This window comes from Haemaphysalis longicornis, unplaced genomic scaffold (genome assembly GCF_048455015.1).
Source record: "Haemaphysalis longicornis isolate Haplotype H1 unplaced genomic scaffold, Haemaphysalis longicornis Haplotype H1 scaffold_9, whole genome shotgun sequence".
In the NCBI taxonomy this organism is placed as follows: Eukaryota; Metazoa; Arthropoda; class Arachnida; order Ixodida; family Ixodidae; genus Haemaphysalis; species Haemaphysalis longicornis.
In genome coordinates this window covers 161,565,818-161,583,596 of record NW_027526460.1, presented here as the reverse complement: position 1 = coordinate 161,583,596, position 17,779 = coordinate 161,565,818, and the positions used below count along the sequence as shown (strand labels likewise).

General features: G+C 46.6%; 1 protein-coding gene and 1 non-coding gene across 2 annotated transcripts; both read left to right on the top strand.

Annotated features, from left to right (window-relative positions):
• Window positions 1–1,826: 1,826 nt before the first annotated feature.
• Window positions 1,827–1,900, top strand: Trnap-cgg (transfer RNA proline (anticodon CGG)). Its single transcript has one exon. It is a non-coding gene; the product is annotated as a tRNA-Pro (tRNA).
• A 1,255-nt stretch (window positions 1,901–3,155) lies between these two features.
• LOC144152958 (AB hydrolase superfamily protein YfhM-like) lies at window positions 3,156–16,983 on the top strand (the record flags this gene model as incomplete). The annotated part of the gene is given in 4 exon segments (XM_077684553.1): window positions 3,156–3,268; window positions 5,887–6,064; window positions 14,792–14,928; window positions 16,523–16,983. Coding segments are annotated over 4 exon segments (835 nt in total), but the record flags the coding sequence as incomplete, so codon positions are not given.
• Between the last annotated feature and the right edge of the window lie 796 nt (window positions 16,984–17,779).

The window sequence follows — 17,779 nt, the reverse complement described above, 5'->3', positions numbered from 1 at the left end:
ACCACGAGATAGAGCCCTGTAGGCGGAAACACACTGCGACTTCTTCAGGGTAAGTGCCGTTTGCCGCGGTTGCAAAACGATGATTTCTAACGATTCAATGTTGTACCCCACAAAAATGTTTGATTTAAGTGAATAGGCTCCAGCTTAAAATTGAATCAATTTACCACTTACTGAGGGGCTCAGGAACTAGAAATTTAGTCCTTGGTGCTGCGTCAACTGGTTATCCTTGTTGAAGTCACTTTTTTCTTCAGCAACGAAACGCGGCGTTTGAAAACATGTTCAGGTTTCGAATTTGGTTCGGAAAGCAAGAGTCATGAGTAAATACATCGGCGTCAGTCTCTCACAGAAAAAAAAATATTGGAACGATAGAATATGAATTCGGACTTTAATTTGGTATTTGGTATTGGGTACCCTTTTGTCATTTCCTGTTCTCCGCAGATTCAAACTGCACATATCATTTAGCTATTTACAGTCATACATGCACAAAAGCACATTCATCTGGCATATTTGTGTATCGCCTAAGGCGAGTAAGTCTTGTTTTTGCATCGATCCTATTTCTGGAACACATCATGTTCTCGCGAGGACTAATTGAGGTATCCATACGGGTCTACGAATAGAAGTATTCCTTGTAGGTAGATTCTTTACAGCGCTTGCATTAGTTTCATCGTTCGAAATGCATGCAGGCTGCACGTCTCTGGCACCTTTTAAGTAGAAAAAAAAGTAGGCAGACGCTCTGATGACCAATATTGTACCCTAATGGTTGACTGCAATGCCTGTCAGGTAATACGGACGGTTTAGTTAGTCTTTGTCAGCTAGGTCTAGATGTGGTGCACTCCCAAAGGAATGAATATTATATAACTTCAGGCTCTGCCGCACAGAACTGACTTTGCAGGTGATGCCACCGCGGCAGATATATTTGATTGAAAATATCGCTTCTCATCCGGCCTGCACTTATGACGTCACAAGCGGTGCTGGCGTCACTTTTGGTAAGCACATAAAGCTGGCAGTAATTAGCAGTTAACATCATCCTGTGAAATAAAAAAGGTTAACCCGCGGCGGTATGGCGCTGTGCTGCCGAGGCCAAGGACACGGGTTCAAGTCCAGCTGGTGTGGCTGCTTTTCTGATGGAGACCAAAAGCAAAAACCCCGGTGGGTCGAGATTTCGGCGCACGTAAAGGTTCCCAGCAGGTCAAAATTATTCCGGAACCCTCCATTACGGCGCGCGTCATAGTCCAGGTGTACCTTCGGCGCGTTAAACACCACAATCAATAAATCAGAACTAAGAAAGGGCGATCTTTGAGCAAGGGCTCCATAGTTGGATTGCAACAGTTCAAGTGGACACTCTGGGCGCTACGCCGTTTGATCGCACAGTGCACACATTCACTTTGGTGACGTGCCAGCACAAAGAGCCATGGGGTTTGGATATTCAACAGCATCGTAGAATTTAATCGCTGCTTTAAGGTTACTTTTTCATATAAAATTGCGTTGCCGAAAACATCGCTGGGAATTTTTTACAGTATTTAGTGTTACCGAATACGGCAGAACTAGCCTCCTGGTTAGCTCAGTTGGTAGAGCGACTGCTCCGGTTAAGCAGTGGTCCCGGATTCGAATCCTGGACGAGGACGAATTTTTCTTCAACTGCGAAGTTTCTGAGAAAGCTGTGTAGCTTTCCTTTGTAGCCGTATGGCTGCATTTAGGTGGATGTCAAACTTTCCTTCACAGAAACTTACTCCACCTTGGGGATTTACCCTAAATCTGGTCGATTAACACCTGTCCTTCACTTCGAGTTGTTGAACAATTCACTTTCGCTCTACTAACGACTAGCCTCCTGGTTAGCTCAGTTGGTAGAGCGACTGCTTCGGTTAAGCAGTGGTCCCGGGTTCGAATCCTGGACCAGGACGAATTTTTCTTCAACTGCGAAGTTTCTGAGAAAGCTGTGTAGCTTTCCTTTGTAGCCGTATGGCTGCATTTAGGTGGATGTCAAACTTTCCTTCACAGAAACTTACTCCACCTTGGGGATTTACCCTAAATCTGGTCGATTAACACCTGTCCTTCACTTCGAGTTGTTGAACAATTCGCTTTCGCTCTACTAACGACTAGCCTCCTGGTTAGCTCAGTTGGTAGAGCGACTGCTCCGGTTAAGCAGTGGTCCCGGGTTCGAATCCTGGACGAGGACGAATTTTTCTTCAACTGCGAAGTTTCTGAGAAAGCTGTGTAGCTTTCCTTTGTAGCCGTATGGCTGCATTTAGGTGGATGTCAAACTTTCCTTCACAGAAACTTACTCCACCTTGGGGATTTACCCTAAATCTGGTCGATTAACACCTGTCCTTCACTTCGAGTTGTTGAACAATTCGCTTTCGCTCTACTAACGACTAGCCTCCTGGTTAGCTCAGTTGGTAGAGCGACTGCTCCGGTTAAGCAGTGGTCTCGGGATCGAATCCTGGACCAGGACGAATTTTTCTTCAACTGCGAAGTTTCTGAGAAAGCTGTGTAGCTTTCCTTTGTAGCCGTATGGCTGCATTTAGGTGGATGTCAAACTTTCCTTCACAGAAACTTACTCCACCTTGGGGATTTCCCCTAGGAAAGTGTAAACTTTGTAGCAGCAAATGCTAACATGTAACAATTACTGCTGCTTGCTTGTATAAACCAGAAGGCGACAGTAGAACGTCTTATACAAACGTGCTATTTAGGTTAGGCAATTCGGAAACATGTCGGAATGTTTGCAAGTTTCAGACAATACTGAAAATATCAGTTTAACTGTCTCCGGTGTTTAATAAAACTTGTTCAAAGGACAAGAACAACCAGAAGATCACGTCAGTATTGCCGGTAAGGAATTAGGCCCTGAGTATTCGGGTATTTTATCCCATAAAGTTTTATATTGCGTTCAAATGCTTCTTCGGGGAAATATAAGGAAAAGCTTTGAGATGCTAGATGATATGTGTGACTTGTGGTTTTCACCTTGAAAGTTTATTTCTGATTAAAAGAGAACAAACAGAACGTTCTTTATTTCTTGCTGGAAAACATGTACTTTTTTGGGCTAATTCAGCACTACAGGTGGTAAGCCACTTACCGCTGGCACAAGTCATGTTGTCTACACCACATAAATCGTATGCCTAAAATATACCGTCTCCCGTCCCTCTTTTTATTCCTTATAGTGTTGTTGCACCTGACCTTCGAGGATACGGAAACACCACAAAACCAGAAGACCCTGCCTTGTACCTTCTGCCACAGCTAGTACGGGACGTGAAGGAGCTGTTGGAGACACTAAGTACGTACGGGAAATGCCGATGAGCCCGCTCGATAGAATGAGAAAGCATTCTCTTGTGGACGCTGGAGTATAATCAGTGAAACCGATGGGGCTAACAATCTTACGGAGAGGAGGTCTGTTAAAATCTTGTGAGGGCGCGCATTACCAAATATGTCAAAGAATTACTCTGAAAAGAGGCTTTGTGGAAACCAAACAGAAGTATTAGGCAATAATAGTGATAACAATGATTATGTTTTCGATTAAAAAAGCATGGGGGAGATCGAAAAAAATGCTGAAGAAACAACTTGACCAGTTTCCTTTTCCCTACCTAGAACAAAATACGAAGAAAGTACTAGCCACTCACTGTTCTTTAACAATTATTTTTGCATGATTACCCCACCACGAAAGGATAATGACTTCACTCTTCCTTATACTTATATAATACTGCCTGTGGTATGTGTGCTGTTTTTTGCTTCAACTGAAGGGGGGAGAATGGTAAACACCTGCCTTATTGCCTAATTGTGCCTTAATTTTTGATGGCGCACTAGCGGAGTCTATATTCTTCCGAAAAACAGCCTCCATTCCCATACATCAGGTCCTCCGGATAATCCCCCACCAATGACAAGTCGGTTGGCAGCACTACCGTAAAATGTTAGGGAACATTCAGCGCATACCCGTGCGTTGGGCGGGATGCCATAATGATCTCTGATCAGAGACAGATGAACAGTTTGTCCGGCACAAGATTGGCGAGCAAAAAGAGGCCCCAGGAGCTCGTCACCACGTTACTTCCGCATCGGCTACTGTTTCGTGGAAACTTCCATTGGACCTAAGAGAGCGTTTCAAAGAACCTGCGCACCGAGAAGTGTAAGAAGCGCAGCCATGTAAGGTCTCATAGCCTGAAGATGAGGGTCGCCCTCGGTTGTCATTGGTCTGGTTTAGTGTGCCATCAACAGGTCCATCTAGAGAAACTATGGCGGTAACTTAGCGGGGCTGGAATTTAAATTGCATGAGGCGTCATTCGAATAAATTGAGAAATACAAGAAAAAGGACGGCGTAAAATTGTTGAAACCATCTAAGCATTTTTCCAAGTTTGCCCCGATTCCTATCATGTTGAGCTCGTTATTTGCACTTGAAATGTGCACATGTAATGGTGAGAGTTAATTGACAGCGGAGATGTGTAGGGGCTGGCCATGTCCGTTGATGCCCGTCACGCCACGCTGGGCAGGTGTGGCCTCTGCAAGGCGGCCGCGTAATCTGTGGGCGGCGCTCCGGAGGTTTCTCTTCCGGTTCCCAGGCCCGCCCATAGATGACGCAACCACATAGCAAAGGTTAGAGTTTCTGTATATGTCTCCCCTAGAAGAGCAGAGTGCCGCGTTCATCCGCTGTCGTGCAGGAAGGCCGCCGTCATGCGTCTAGGTGCCGCCAACCGGTTGTTGCGACAGGGTCAAGACGGCGCGTGCGTGCGCTGCCGTCTCTGCCGACCGCTGTGCTATAGTGCCCAAAATATTTCTAGGCACTATAGCTGCGCGGGGCAGTCGCAGCCGCTGACCTGTGCAACTGGAACTTCGGCGCGCAGCACTGAAGGCTCGCTTTCCTGTCCGGTGGAACCGGCTGCGTGGCGGCTCGTGGAATTCAGACGCGTTTTGATTGATTGATTGATTGATTGATTGATTGATTGATTGATTGATTGATTGAATTATGAGGTTTAATGCGCCGACGCTACACAGGCGATGAGGCGTACCGTAGTGGAGGGCTCGGAATAATTTTGACCGGATTAATTTAGATCTTTAACGTGGGCCGAAATCTCAAACACAAGGGCGTTATTGTTTTTTGCCTCCACCAGAAAGGTGGCCGCCGCGAGTGGAATCGAACCCGCGTCCTTGGGCTCAACAGCACGGCGCCTTGGCCACTCAGCCACCGCGGCGCGTAAATCAGACGCGGAAATTTGGCGGCGCATATATATATATATATATATATATATATATATATATATATATATATATATATATATATATATATATATATATATATATATAGGAACTCTGATAAAGGCGGGCTGCCACACGCGCTCGAACGAGAATGGCGGCGCCGTGGGCGAGATAATATCTAGGCTCGTGCGCCGGGGCACACGGTGCACGAGCACTCCACATATATGCACCGATAAACTGCCAGACCTACGTTGGGGAGCTTAAGTTAGGTTTCTGCCTAGTGCTCTGAGTGTCGACGTGGAGAAATTCAAAAAAAGATCAGTGACAGCTCCGCTGTTTTCATCAGATTTCACAGGCTGCGGAACAGGCTTTAATTTTTGCTTTGGTGCGTCTCGTAAACTTTGGTGCGCCTCGTAGTTTGCGCCTCGTGGTGCGCCTCGTGCTTTGGTGCGCCTCGTAGTTAGAGTGCTCTGTAATCACCTGGCAATGAGCTTTGTCAATTGAGCATGCGTTCCGTGAATTACATAGTAAATTATTTAATTTTCTTTTTGGATGTCTTGTCTGTACGTAACTGTGCATCTCTTCAAAATCTAAAGATTGATAAGTGCCCGAAGCATTGGCAATCAAGAGCTCCCTTGCCTACCATAAAAATTTAGTCTTACGGGTGTAAGTGAAACCGAGCATTCGTTGCGCTATTATTTTTTATCGCAGACCCTGAGCATGCGCGCAAAGTTGTTCTCGTCGGCCACGATTGGGGCGGCATGATGTCCTTCGTCTTCTTTACCCTGCACGAGAAGCTGATCGACAGGATGGTCATCATTAATGGTATGCACCCCTGGGCGTTCACCAAGCAGCTCTTCGTCAGCCTCACGCAGCTGAAAATGTCCTGGTAAGACATGCCCAATCTTCCCGAGGAACGGCGGCGCCGGCTGCCTCAAGCTTAACCGAGGTTAGGCCTAGCGTCCGGCGGTTCCGGCCAACAATCCAGGCATGGACTGTGACGTGGAAGACACCGAGAACATGGACAACACCCATCATGAAGAAGAAGCACCCGAGAAAGACGACTGGGTAGAACAACGAAGAAGACGAAACAAGAAGAAAAAGTTACAATCCATCAACCCCGATGTAGGAAGCCCCAAGCCGGACATGACATCCACATCAAGGTCACAAATTAAGCAACAGAAAAGACTCCCTCCCCTACCAAGAGATGACTACAAAATCATCATACGCCCAAGGGGAGCACTCAAACTGTCTAACCTAGAGATTCAAGATTTCAAGATTGTTTATTGTCTCTTTTTCATTTTCACCAAATACATGCATGAATGTCTGGATCCTTAGCCTGTTGGCTAGTAATGGATCCATTAAAAACATAATACAAAGGAATCGGGGGGTATGCTATGTACAACCACATGTTTGAGGGAAATGTAGTATGTACAGGTGTTCAAGAAATTGTCAATAAAAAGCATGTGTATGAATAGGAAAGACACATTCAATATAAATTACAGTGCTAAAAACAAACGTTCGGTTCTATACAAACAAATTAAACTATGAATAAGACAGCTGTGCATAGTTCTCATTGCAATAACACACATACAGAAGACCACACGTCAGGAATGAAGTACATCGTCAGTGGTAGAGGCTGCAAATATTATCGTCGTCCCCAGGACAGCAGCAGTAAGAAAAACATGTACAAGGCATTGTAAGTTGATGTTATTTTCATTTTTTTTATTATGTTTTGTTCTTCGATATGCTGGATGTTGTGCGATGCAAAAAAAAGTCTTTTAAAGCTTGATCTACCCTGGTTGATTGTAAAACGGATGACGGGAGATCATTCCAAACTTTAACCCCGGCGTACTTGAGACGGCGTTGTCCGTATGTGTTATGAGAGAGGGGGATTAAAAATTTGCCCTCGGAGGCAGAGCGGCTACTTTTACCGGGTGTTTGGAAAATAGTTCTTGGAAAGGGGAAGTTGTTACAAATTATTTTATTTACCAAGAGAGTTATACGATAATCTCGTAGCGTAAGCACGGGCATTATTGCGGTTTTGGAAAATAGAGGCAGAGAGGGCGTACGAGGGGGAACATGGTTTATTATTCTCAAGGCTCTCTTTTGTAGGCATATTATGTGCTTGATGTATGTGTGATAGGTGAATCCCCAACACTCGATGCAATATGTTATCTGAGATTGGAACAGAGAGAAGTAGATGGTGCGCAAGATATCAGTTTCAAAATGCTGTCTAGCTTTGGTCAGGGTAAAACAGACAGAGGAAAGTTTCTTCCCCAGTGTTTCCAAATGGGGCTTCCAGTTTAACGCATCGTCCAGTATTACACCTAAATATGAGATCCTACCGACTTTTTCTATTTCTTTATCATTGACCTTCAGCTTGCCCATAGTGAAATCTACAGGCTTGCAGGGTGATTTAAAAACTATATATTTGGTTTTATCGGTGTTTAAAGTAAGCCTATTTGTTGTGAACCACTTGCTGATTTTTAAAAGTTCGTCGTTTAAAATATGTGCCGCAGTATTAAGTGACGGGGTGGTGAAAACTAGCGCTGTGTCATCCGCGTACATTACAGCACTTACCCTAGAAAGACTATTGGTTAAATCGTTAATATATAACGTAAAAAGAATGGGTCCGAGAACGGAGCCCTGTGGTACTCCCGCATCTACTGGTCTTAAACTAGAAACATGTTCGTCAATAACTACCCTTTGGTATCGTCCATTCAGATAACTTTTAAAAAACTGGAGGGACTGGCCTCTGAATCCGTATCGCTCAAGCTTTTGGCTTAATATTTCAAGATGAACTGTATCAAACGCTTTTCTAATGTCTAGAAACACACCTATTGCAAAGTGGTTGTTATTGAGGGCCTCATTAATTACATCTGTCACGGAAAGTACTGCAGATAGAGTTGATTTGGTTTTCTGAAAGCCATGCTGGTCCGGCGATAGAATACCGTTTTTATGCAGGAAATTCTTTACTCGCATCGCTAATAACTTCTCGAACAACGTATTAATGCAGCTTAAGACTGATATTGGTCTGTAATTGTTGAGTTCATTTTGGTTTCCAGTTTTATAAATTGGGGTTACTTTAGCTATTTTTAGAATTTCAGGATATATACCCGTATGAAACGCTTTATTAAAAAGTAATACTAAGGTTGGAGCTAGGATTTCTATATTCTTTGTAAGGACCGAAACAGGTATGCCATCAATGCCTTTAGCCTTCCCTGAATTCAAATTCTTAGCAGTTGATATAAGCTCTGTTTAAGTTATGTCGATGTAACCAAATGACGGCCCATGCCAAGGAGGTAAAGAAGGTTCTTTTGGTGGGCTTAGGCCACTATGCAGGTTTGAACCGACAGAACAGAAGTGCTCGTTGAACTGATTTGCAAGATTCTGCATTTGCGGCATTTCAGGGAGGACTCTCTTTGATGGAGTTGGCCGTATAATAGAGTTAATAACTTTCCAAAGTTTGCCGCAGTCATTGGCAGTTGAAGTTACTTGTTTCTTGTAGTGGAGTCTCTTCTGCTTACGCATAGCTGCAACTGCTTTGTTTCTATGTATTCTAAACTGGTTACTGTAATAAGAGTTCCCTCTGTTCTGTTTCATTTTGGTGTACCAGAAATCTCGTGTTTTTATAGCATTTAGTACGTTAGCTGTCATCCATGGACATATTGGATGCGTATGGTACGTTTTCTTTATTGTTTTACTGCTGTCCTTGATAACCGACTTTATCCGTTCGACTAAGGTCCGACAATGTTCGCTAACATCCATACCGTTAAGGTCCTCAAAATTGGCTGCAGAGAGCAGCTGCGAAACCCTGTCGTAATCGAGCTGTGTAGTATAGCCATGAAAGTTATTGCTGGTTATGTGGTTGCTGCCGAGGCGATATAGGAATGCTATTGGCAAGTGGTCAGCTACAGGAATGTCGTACGGTCCTGAAAGGGAACTGACAGGTTTGAAGTTGCATAGGACATGATCCAAGCATGTGGAGGTGTCTGTAGTGATGCGAGTGGGATATGAAATTAGATCGTTCACCTCTCACGAGCGGTCGCTGAAAAGACGCAACACGGCAGCAAGCGGACAGTGAAAGCCTTCTTCCAAACACGCGTAGACGAAGTACAGAACATCGCCATCGTAAGCACTCCGGACGAAGACCTGGCACGAAACATTGGAGACTTACAATCACTACACATATTAGGCAACGAGTACGAAATCACTGCGTACATCGCTGCCCCGCATGACTCATCACGTGGAGTGGTACACAGCATTCCACCCGGAACTCCAATCAGCGAACTCATCGATAACCTCCACGCGCCTGGATACAAAATATTAACAGCCCGAATGCTTGGAAAGACATCGACGGCCCTAGTAACCTTCGTCGGAAAGCGGGTGCCCAGAGGCGTCATCTTCGAACACGCGATGCTCTTCTGTAGCCTGTATCGGCCCACACGCCCCGTATGCTACGTCTGCCATGAAGTAGGACACCGCGCCGACGTGTGCCCAAACCCGGACACCGTGAAATGTGCAGTGTGTGGTGTCTCCAACCCCGCGAAGGAACACGAGTGCACACCTCGGTGCGTCCTGTGCAAGGGTGCACACCCCACGGGCGACAAGAGCTGCCCTGAGAGACTGGTCCGACGCTCACCACCGTCACCTCAGACGAGCCAACACCAAAGCCGAAGAGACACCTTCAACAATGACCAGTCACGATCCTTATCCCGAGGACCTGCCGGAGCCGGAGCGAGCCTTCGGTCCAGCTCCAAAAGGCAACCTGCCCAACAGCAACCAGCTACCATGGAGCCCAGCGGATCCGGTCAACGGCACGGGAATGGCAAGGTGAGCTGGTCAGCACGGCTCTTCCCACAAAACAATCAGAACAAACCGACTCAATCCTCATCTCAACAGACCACCGACATTAACCAGCAACTAGCCGAAATAATAGGTCAACTCAGAGAATTAAGAGCTGAAAACCAACAGCTAAGAGAGGAAAATAGACAACTGAAAGCATTGCTAATTACCAAAAATTCAATCCCTTCACCTCAAACCCACATACAAATCGAAAACGAAACAACTCCCCAACCCATGAGTGACCCCTGTCCCACACCAGCTCCTGCCCAACCCGTAACAACATTAGAACGAACAGTAGCTGGTCTCTCCGAAGCCATCATGCAGGTTCAGCAGCAAATGAAGGAAATAGTGAAGCGAACACAGCAACTGCAACAACACAGCACCCTAAACGAAGAAAACATGAAAAAACTATGGCAACATATGCAACACAGTAACCTAAAACAAACTACCCCTGAGCCAAACGAGGTTGATCAAGGCAACCGCAAGAAAGTAAAATTATACGTTAGCCCAGAAGCACTGCCTCTGCCTCCTGACACAATGGATGATTATGAATAAGCCAATTCAGCCAAACAGTAACAACCTAACAATCTGGCAGTGGAACTGTCGCATGTATAAACAGAAAAGTGGCGCTTTACACCAATACATACGGCACGTAGAAGACCGCCCAGACGTAATAGCCATACAAGAAACTGGATCTGCACCATCACAACCAGCCTATAGCACCCACACAACATCATCCCCAAATAGCAGAATAGCCACGCTTGTCGCAAGATACCTTACAGTCGTACAACATACAATAGATGGCAGTGATATTGATCACATCCTTATAGAGATCCTGCCCACCAAAAGGGGTCAGCCTAGTCTTTTTGTACTGAACTTATATAGTCCTCCGAGCCGCAAGAAAGAGCACTTCGATTACCTATTTGCTACAACCCTGAAACTGGTCAAGAGAAACGCAGTGGTCATCCTGGGAGATTTTAATGCGCCACACCCGGCCTGGGGATACGGCAAAGCAACCACAAAAGGAAACAAGCTATGGGAACTCATCCATCAACAAGGCCTGACCCTTTACACGGATCCTAACTACCCAACAAGAATTGGTAACAGCATAACACGAGACACCTGTCCTGACCTGACGATGACGAAAAACCTTTCAAGAGCAGATTGGCACAACTCTGAAGAAACACTTGGGAGCGACCATTGTATTCTTGTCACCACAGTCCCTCTCACGTGCAAGAACCATCCCGTAAAGAAAACACGCCTCGTCAACTGGGATGCATTTCGAAAGCAGAGAGAAAACAACCCCTCTTCAGAGATTACCAACATAGAAGAGTGGGTTCGTGATCTGCACGAAGACGTATCCAGCCAATCCAAGGAGCTGACTTTATCGGAAGAAAAACCAGCCTTCGACCCTCATTTACTTCACCTCTGTCAAGCCCGAAGAAGTATGCTCAGGAGATGGCGCCGACAGAAACTGAATAGGAGACTCGAAATTCGAATAGCAAAAATTACGGAAGAAGCCGCCAAGTACGCAGCGGAACTCATGCGGCAAAACTGGAACGAACTCTGCAACAAACTCCAAGGCACGTTAGGTAGTGCAAAAACCTGGGCGCTATTGCGAAATCTCCTGGACCCTACAAAAAGCCGATCAGCTACGCAAAACACCATCAAGGAAATCATGCACCAACACCCAGGAACCAACCAAGACATCCTTGATGCTCTACGGGACAAATATATAGGTCAACAGCAACCGTCGGACAAGCCAGAGGAGTACAGAGGCGACCCCAACGAAGACCTGGATAGACCAATCACCCTCTCTGAAGTCAAGCAGGCGGTTCAGGCCCTCACCAATAACACCACACCGGGAGCAGATAAGGTCACGAACCGCATACTCCGAAACTTAGACGATACCTCCATACAGGCCCTTACAACTTATTTCAACCACCACTGGGAAGAAGGCACACTACCAAGAGAATGGACTCACGCTGATATCGTCCTGATTCCCAAACCAGGCAAGCCACCCAAGCTGGAAAACCTGCGGCCTATTTCCCTAACCTCTTGCATAGGCAAACTGTTCGAGCACGTTGTCCTAAACAGACTTCAGCCTTACATAAAAAACAATAACTTTTTACCACCAATAATGTTTGGTTTTCGTCCGCACCTTAGCACGCAAGATATTCTCCTCCAACTCCACGAAGAAATTACGCAGCAGATCTCTACCTACAGCACGAAAGCCATCATGGCATTAGACCTCAAGGCTGCATTTGATAACGTCAGTCACAAAACCATACTCAGAAACCTCAGCGACATAAACTGCGGGCAACGTACTTTCGCGTACATCAGCGCCTTCCTCCGCAACCGTACCGCCACGGTCGGCATAGGGGACCTCAGAACCCCCCCTCTTCCTACTCCAAACAAGGGAACCCCGCAAGGAGCTGTATTGTCGCCAACACTCTTTAACATAGCGATGATGAAACTTCCAGCTCAACTCGCGGCGATAGAGGGCGTGCACCACGCTATCTACGCCGACGACGTCACCATATGGGCAAACATCGGCTCGGACGGCGAGATACAGGAAGCCCTGCAGCGTGCGGCCGACATTGTCCAACAGTACGCGCGCAACAGTGGTCTTGAATGTGCGCCGGAAAAGTCGGAACTACTCTTGATGAAGAAAAAATGCGGAAAAATTCCATACGACCCTCCTCAAATCTCCCTCACATTGGACAATCAAGACATTCCACAAGTACAGACTATCAGAATCCTCGGACTCTACCTTCAACAAGATGGCGGTGGATCGCACGCACTTCAGCGACTCAAGCACAGCACAAATCAAGTCATCCGCATCATGAGCCGAATCGCAAACAGGCGCCATGGCCTTAAAGAAGAAGATACCACCCGTCTAGTACAAGCACTCGTCATCAGCCGGGTAACTTACACCGTACCCTACATCACAATCAAAAGGCGACAACAGGAGCAATTAGAATCCCTCGTCCGGCAAGCCTACAAGAGAGCCCTAAATCTTCCACCCACCACCTCGACGCAGAAGCTACTGGCTCTCGGCGTCCACAACACGGTAGAAGAACACGTTGCTGCACACCTCGTCAGCCAACGAGAAAGACTCCAACTGACCCCGACGGGCAGGCAGGTTCTCGAACGCTGTATCCAACACAAACTGCAGGCCATAACCACACGATGACACTCCCACACATGTATCGCGACAAAATTCACGTAAGAACTATACCTAAAAACATGCATCCTGATTACAACCAGGGGAGACGAGAAGCCCGCGCCCGTGCTCTCCAAATCAAATTTCAAAAATCCAAAGACGTGCGGTACACCGATGCAGCCAGCTACCCAGGGAGGCCAGCTATGGTCATTAGCGTTATTGATGAGGACATGCGAGAACGAACGACCGCGACAGTGAGTACACCACGCCCTTTAGAAGCAGAGGAAACGGCAATAGCACTAGCCATCACGTCAGCCCTGCGAACCAAACACTTAACAGTAGTATCCGACTCGCAAGCAGCCTGTCGCAGCTTTATCAAAGGCCGAATATCTAAAATCGCCCATCAAATTCTGACTAAACATTCGCCCAGTCAACTACCCGCAACTTCAGTAATCTGGACACCAGGACACAGCGCCCTGGACGGGAACGAACGAGCGCATGCATCAGCCCGAGCTATGATTATCCGGGCCCCGCCACCTCAGGACGACCAGTCCACAGTTCCAGTGCCAATCCCTTTGACATATCATGATATTCTGCAACATCAGCGTTTAAGTCGCCGCTCTCTTCCTCCGCCGCACAAACACCTAACCAAAGAGGAGACAGTAGAATGGCGCCTGTTGCAGACGAACACCTACACACATCTCAGCCTCCTCCACTCGATGTACCCCGCTGTCCATCCGTCAAATCAATGCCCACTGTGCGGGCGAGAAACAGCTACTCTTTACCACGTCACATGGGCCTGTCCCGAAACTAAGACAGTTCCCGTGAATGACAATCCAACGAGTGAACAGTGGGAAGCCGTGCTGTCCAGCTCGACCCTGGAAGATCAGCGCAGACTGGTCGAGAGGGCCCGGGCGACAGCCAAAGCTACAGGGGCTCTGGAATGAGGGCTCCTCTCACTTGGGAAGACGAAATTCTACTATTTGCCACCAATAAAGTTTTTCCTCCTCCTCCTCTTCTCCCTTGTTATCCGACCGCATAAAAATTACCAAATAAAATATTCGAGGTCTTTCTAAAGGCAATGTGGAAATTTATATTACTTATTAACAACTTGTCGAAATTATTCTATTACTTATTAACAACTTGTCGAAATTCGCACAGAAATTGTTAGGTTTTTCATTGTCGTCAACAAAAAATCAATCCGAACTATGCAAATTAGATTTTCTTCCATACAACGGCCTAGCGGGAGTAGTTTATAGGGCATGCTGAAGCTTTTGCAGGACTTAAGCGCCCTGCTACGCATAACTTCACGTTTAAGAATGGAATTTTTTTTACAGAATCGCAATTTCCTATTCAATCTTCTGTGCTCTTTAGTTATAGATCGGCAAAATGGAAAATTAGTAGGATAATATTATGTCATTGCTTGGAAACACCCATATTTAGAACATTTTTCCTTATCGCGTTGCGCAAGCAGTATTTCAACATATCCCTTTAGGCTCCTTCTCGTATACTAATGACTCCCGACTGAACGTGGAACAAGAATTATTTTCAAACTAGGGACCAACATAGTAAATACGTTGACTGTTTCTTCCCCGTGCGCAGGTACATGAGGCCTTTCCAGCAGCCGGTTGTGCCGGAAAAGTACCTAATCATGAGGGACTTTGAATTCTTCGACAAGGCGCACAAATCCTTCAGCGATGAGGAACGAGAAGCCCACAAATTCATGTTCTCGCAACCTCGTAAGTACATTTTTTACGGGTAGAGGACTTGTTCTGATAGCGCATGGTACATATCTTGAAGAGTAATGTGGCCCCAATCTCAAGAATCTGGATATGCGTCTATTGTGTACGTAAGCGCTATCGAGTAAAGGTGGTCCCAGAAAAATGTGACAGCGATAGGAAGGCAGGTTTAAAAATTAAACAATTTTAGCTCTCCCTAAAAAATTGTGAAACCTAACGCCTTGATCTGTTTTTTAAACGACTTTGTTGAGGAGTTTACAAGGGATTTTTAAAGATATTTATAAGATTTATATTCAACCCCAATAGTAATGAAACCATAATTTGATTTTGAATATTTGTTGGGTTCTTCGGGAATACGTGCGCTTGCCTAAGAAGACCAATGCTTCCGCTCCAACGCACCGACGTCTACCCTGTTTGTGTTCAATATGCGAAACACTCTCCATGAATACAGATTGCGTAAATTGCGAGAGGAAGGAACGCGAAACAGTTTCTGGTTGTTTTGCCGTGGTTAATATCAAAGCGGTCGTCCCGGTTAGTCTGTCAGTCCCGGGACCAAATGTTCGAACAAAAAGGCGCCATTTAAATGCCATGCCTCATGGCTGTTTCTTAGAAATGACGGGGAGGCAACGCTCGAGGCTGAACCGAGGCTGCCCTACGTATTTTTCTGCTTGGGCTGAATTCTTGGGGTACCGGCGTGCAATTTCATGTATTGTTGGGTTTGGGCATCGCTTCGAGGTGCGTTTGAGAAAATTCCACCCGTGGTTTTGTTTCTCGCGCGACACCGTTTTGTTATACACTGCCAGCTTCCTTTGTGTGCGCCATCGCGCAACACTACCCCCTCACCCGTACAACACTATACCCCGCCCAACGCCAAACGTACGATAGAGGAAACCCACATGTGGCGCACTCTACAAACCCACTTCTTGCCACATCGCACGCAACTACAGCACTCCCACTCACACCTCTTCCCCTCCGCAGCATGCCGAAGACGACACGATCTAAACAACACACTTTACTACTCCTTGTGCGAGTGCCCGCGGACCCTCACCCCCATGTCTTCACGCCCACCCACTGGGAGCGAGCCTTGTGTAGCTCTTGTCTAACGGACCCGGATGCTACGGGCCTTACAGGTCACTTCTGCCACCTGGGCTGAGGCCACTACCCCCAACCTGAACCCGGTGTCTTAGCGATATTGTGCTCTCTCTCTCTCTCTCTCTCTCTCTCTTTCTCTCTCTCTCTCTCTCTCTCTCTCTCTCTCTCTCTCTCTCTCTCTCTCTCTCTCTCTCTCTCTCTCTCTCTCTCTCTCCGCGGCCCGCATGCAGTGCCGGTGGCCCGTCACGAAATTCATGTTTTTTTAATAATCACAAGTAGCTCTATAATCTTGGCTCATCGTGACAAAGAAATCAGGCATGTTTGGGCCGGTTCTGTTCCCCATGTAGTGATAGTAAAAGTGAAGTGATAATTAACACCTTTAAAATGTTGTGAAAGCGTTTCTAGAACGTCAGCAATACGAGTGCATGTGAACTGATCCGTTGGTTAGGAGAGTCCTGGGGGTAATTTGTCCGCCTTTCTTCCCTAACCTAACCCGCTGCAGGGGCGCTGACGGGAGCTCTGAACTACTACCGCGCCTTCGGCAAGGATAGCGACCAGCTGAACAAGTTCCCCTACAGGGCCATCAACGTGTCGACGCTCATCCTGTGGGGAGAGCGCGACGACTTCATCACGGAGCCCGTCGCCAGGAACAACCAAGAATACCTGGCCGACTCAGCGATTGTTTACTTCCCGGAGGGCGATCACTACGTCCTTCGAGGATGTGGCTGTGAAGTGGCGGACTACATCCACGAATTTGCCAAAGACGGTAGCACGGCCAAAGCAACTGAGCGCGCGTCGACTGGAAGCAACAAGCCATGTCGACAGGCCGGCAAACCTAAGAGGAAGCCGAAGGAACCACTGGCCATTCCCTTGGCGCCAGGAGAGTTGGTCATTCCTGGCCTCAGTTAAAAAATACCTTCGTCGTTTGAAAAGAGATAAATAATAAATATTTTAAAAACATGGTTCAACGTATTTTCAACTTTATTACGCAACAGTGACACGTTTCACTACAGAAACCTAAGAGGCTTATGAAAGATTTCGCATTGAATGCGCAAGCATTATTCCACTCGGTAGATCAAAATCCGGCGTCACCGCCAAGGGGTGGTTCCCAAAACGGCTGTTGAAAAGTACACAGAATGACCGGTGGCTCAAAGAGCTAAAACAGGTCACATAATCTCCGACTGGACCTCCGATTCCCGAGGGCAGCTGCTGTGAACAATTTAGTTAAAAGGCCGAGATAAAAGTTCGTAAATTTTGGTCAAAGCCGAATAGAACCGAGGCCCTCCAGTATTTGTAACGAGTACGTATTCTCACAGCCAGTGCAGCTCGATGGTTTCAGGCAATAGAGCTGCAACTGGTGAATGCGTTGTGGCCTCTAACTTATCATAACGTGCTGGGGACTCAGCAATTTAACTGCAGAAACAACTTGCGTAAAAGAACCTGGTACTTCGTATTCGAGAGCAACGAAAGAGAAGAATTGGGACGTGGTCAGTAATATGATGACTCGACTTCAACGACTATTTCCGCTCAGAGAGCACAGGACACCATCGGCTGTCTTAATGATCAATCGGATATTGATCGTTAAGACGGCCAACGCTTCATATTACGGCCACAGGGTTATGGAGAAGACACGACAAGCTACGTTCAATTTTTCATGTGCTGTCGTAGAGCGACAACATCGTAGGATACGCGTGAGGGCAACGTAGCAGGAGCCGCCGCCACGGTGGTATGGTGAAAAGATCAACCGAACTCCGTCGTG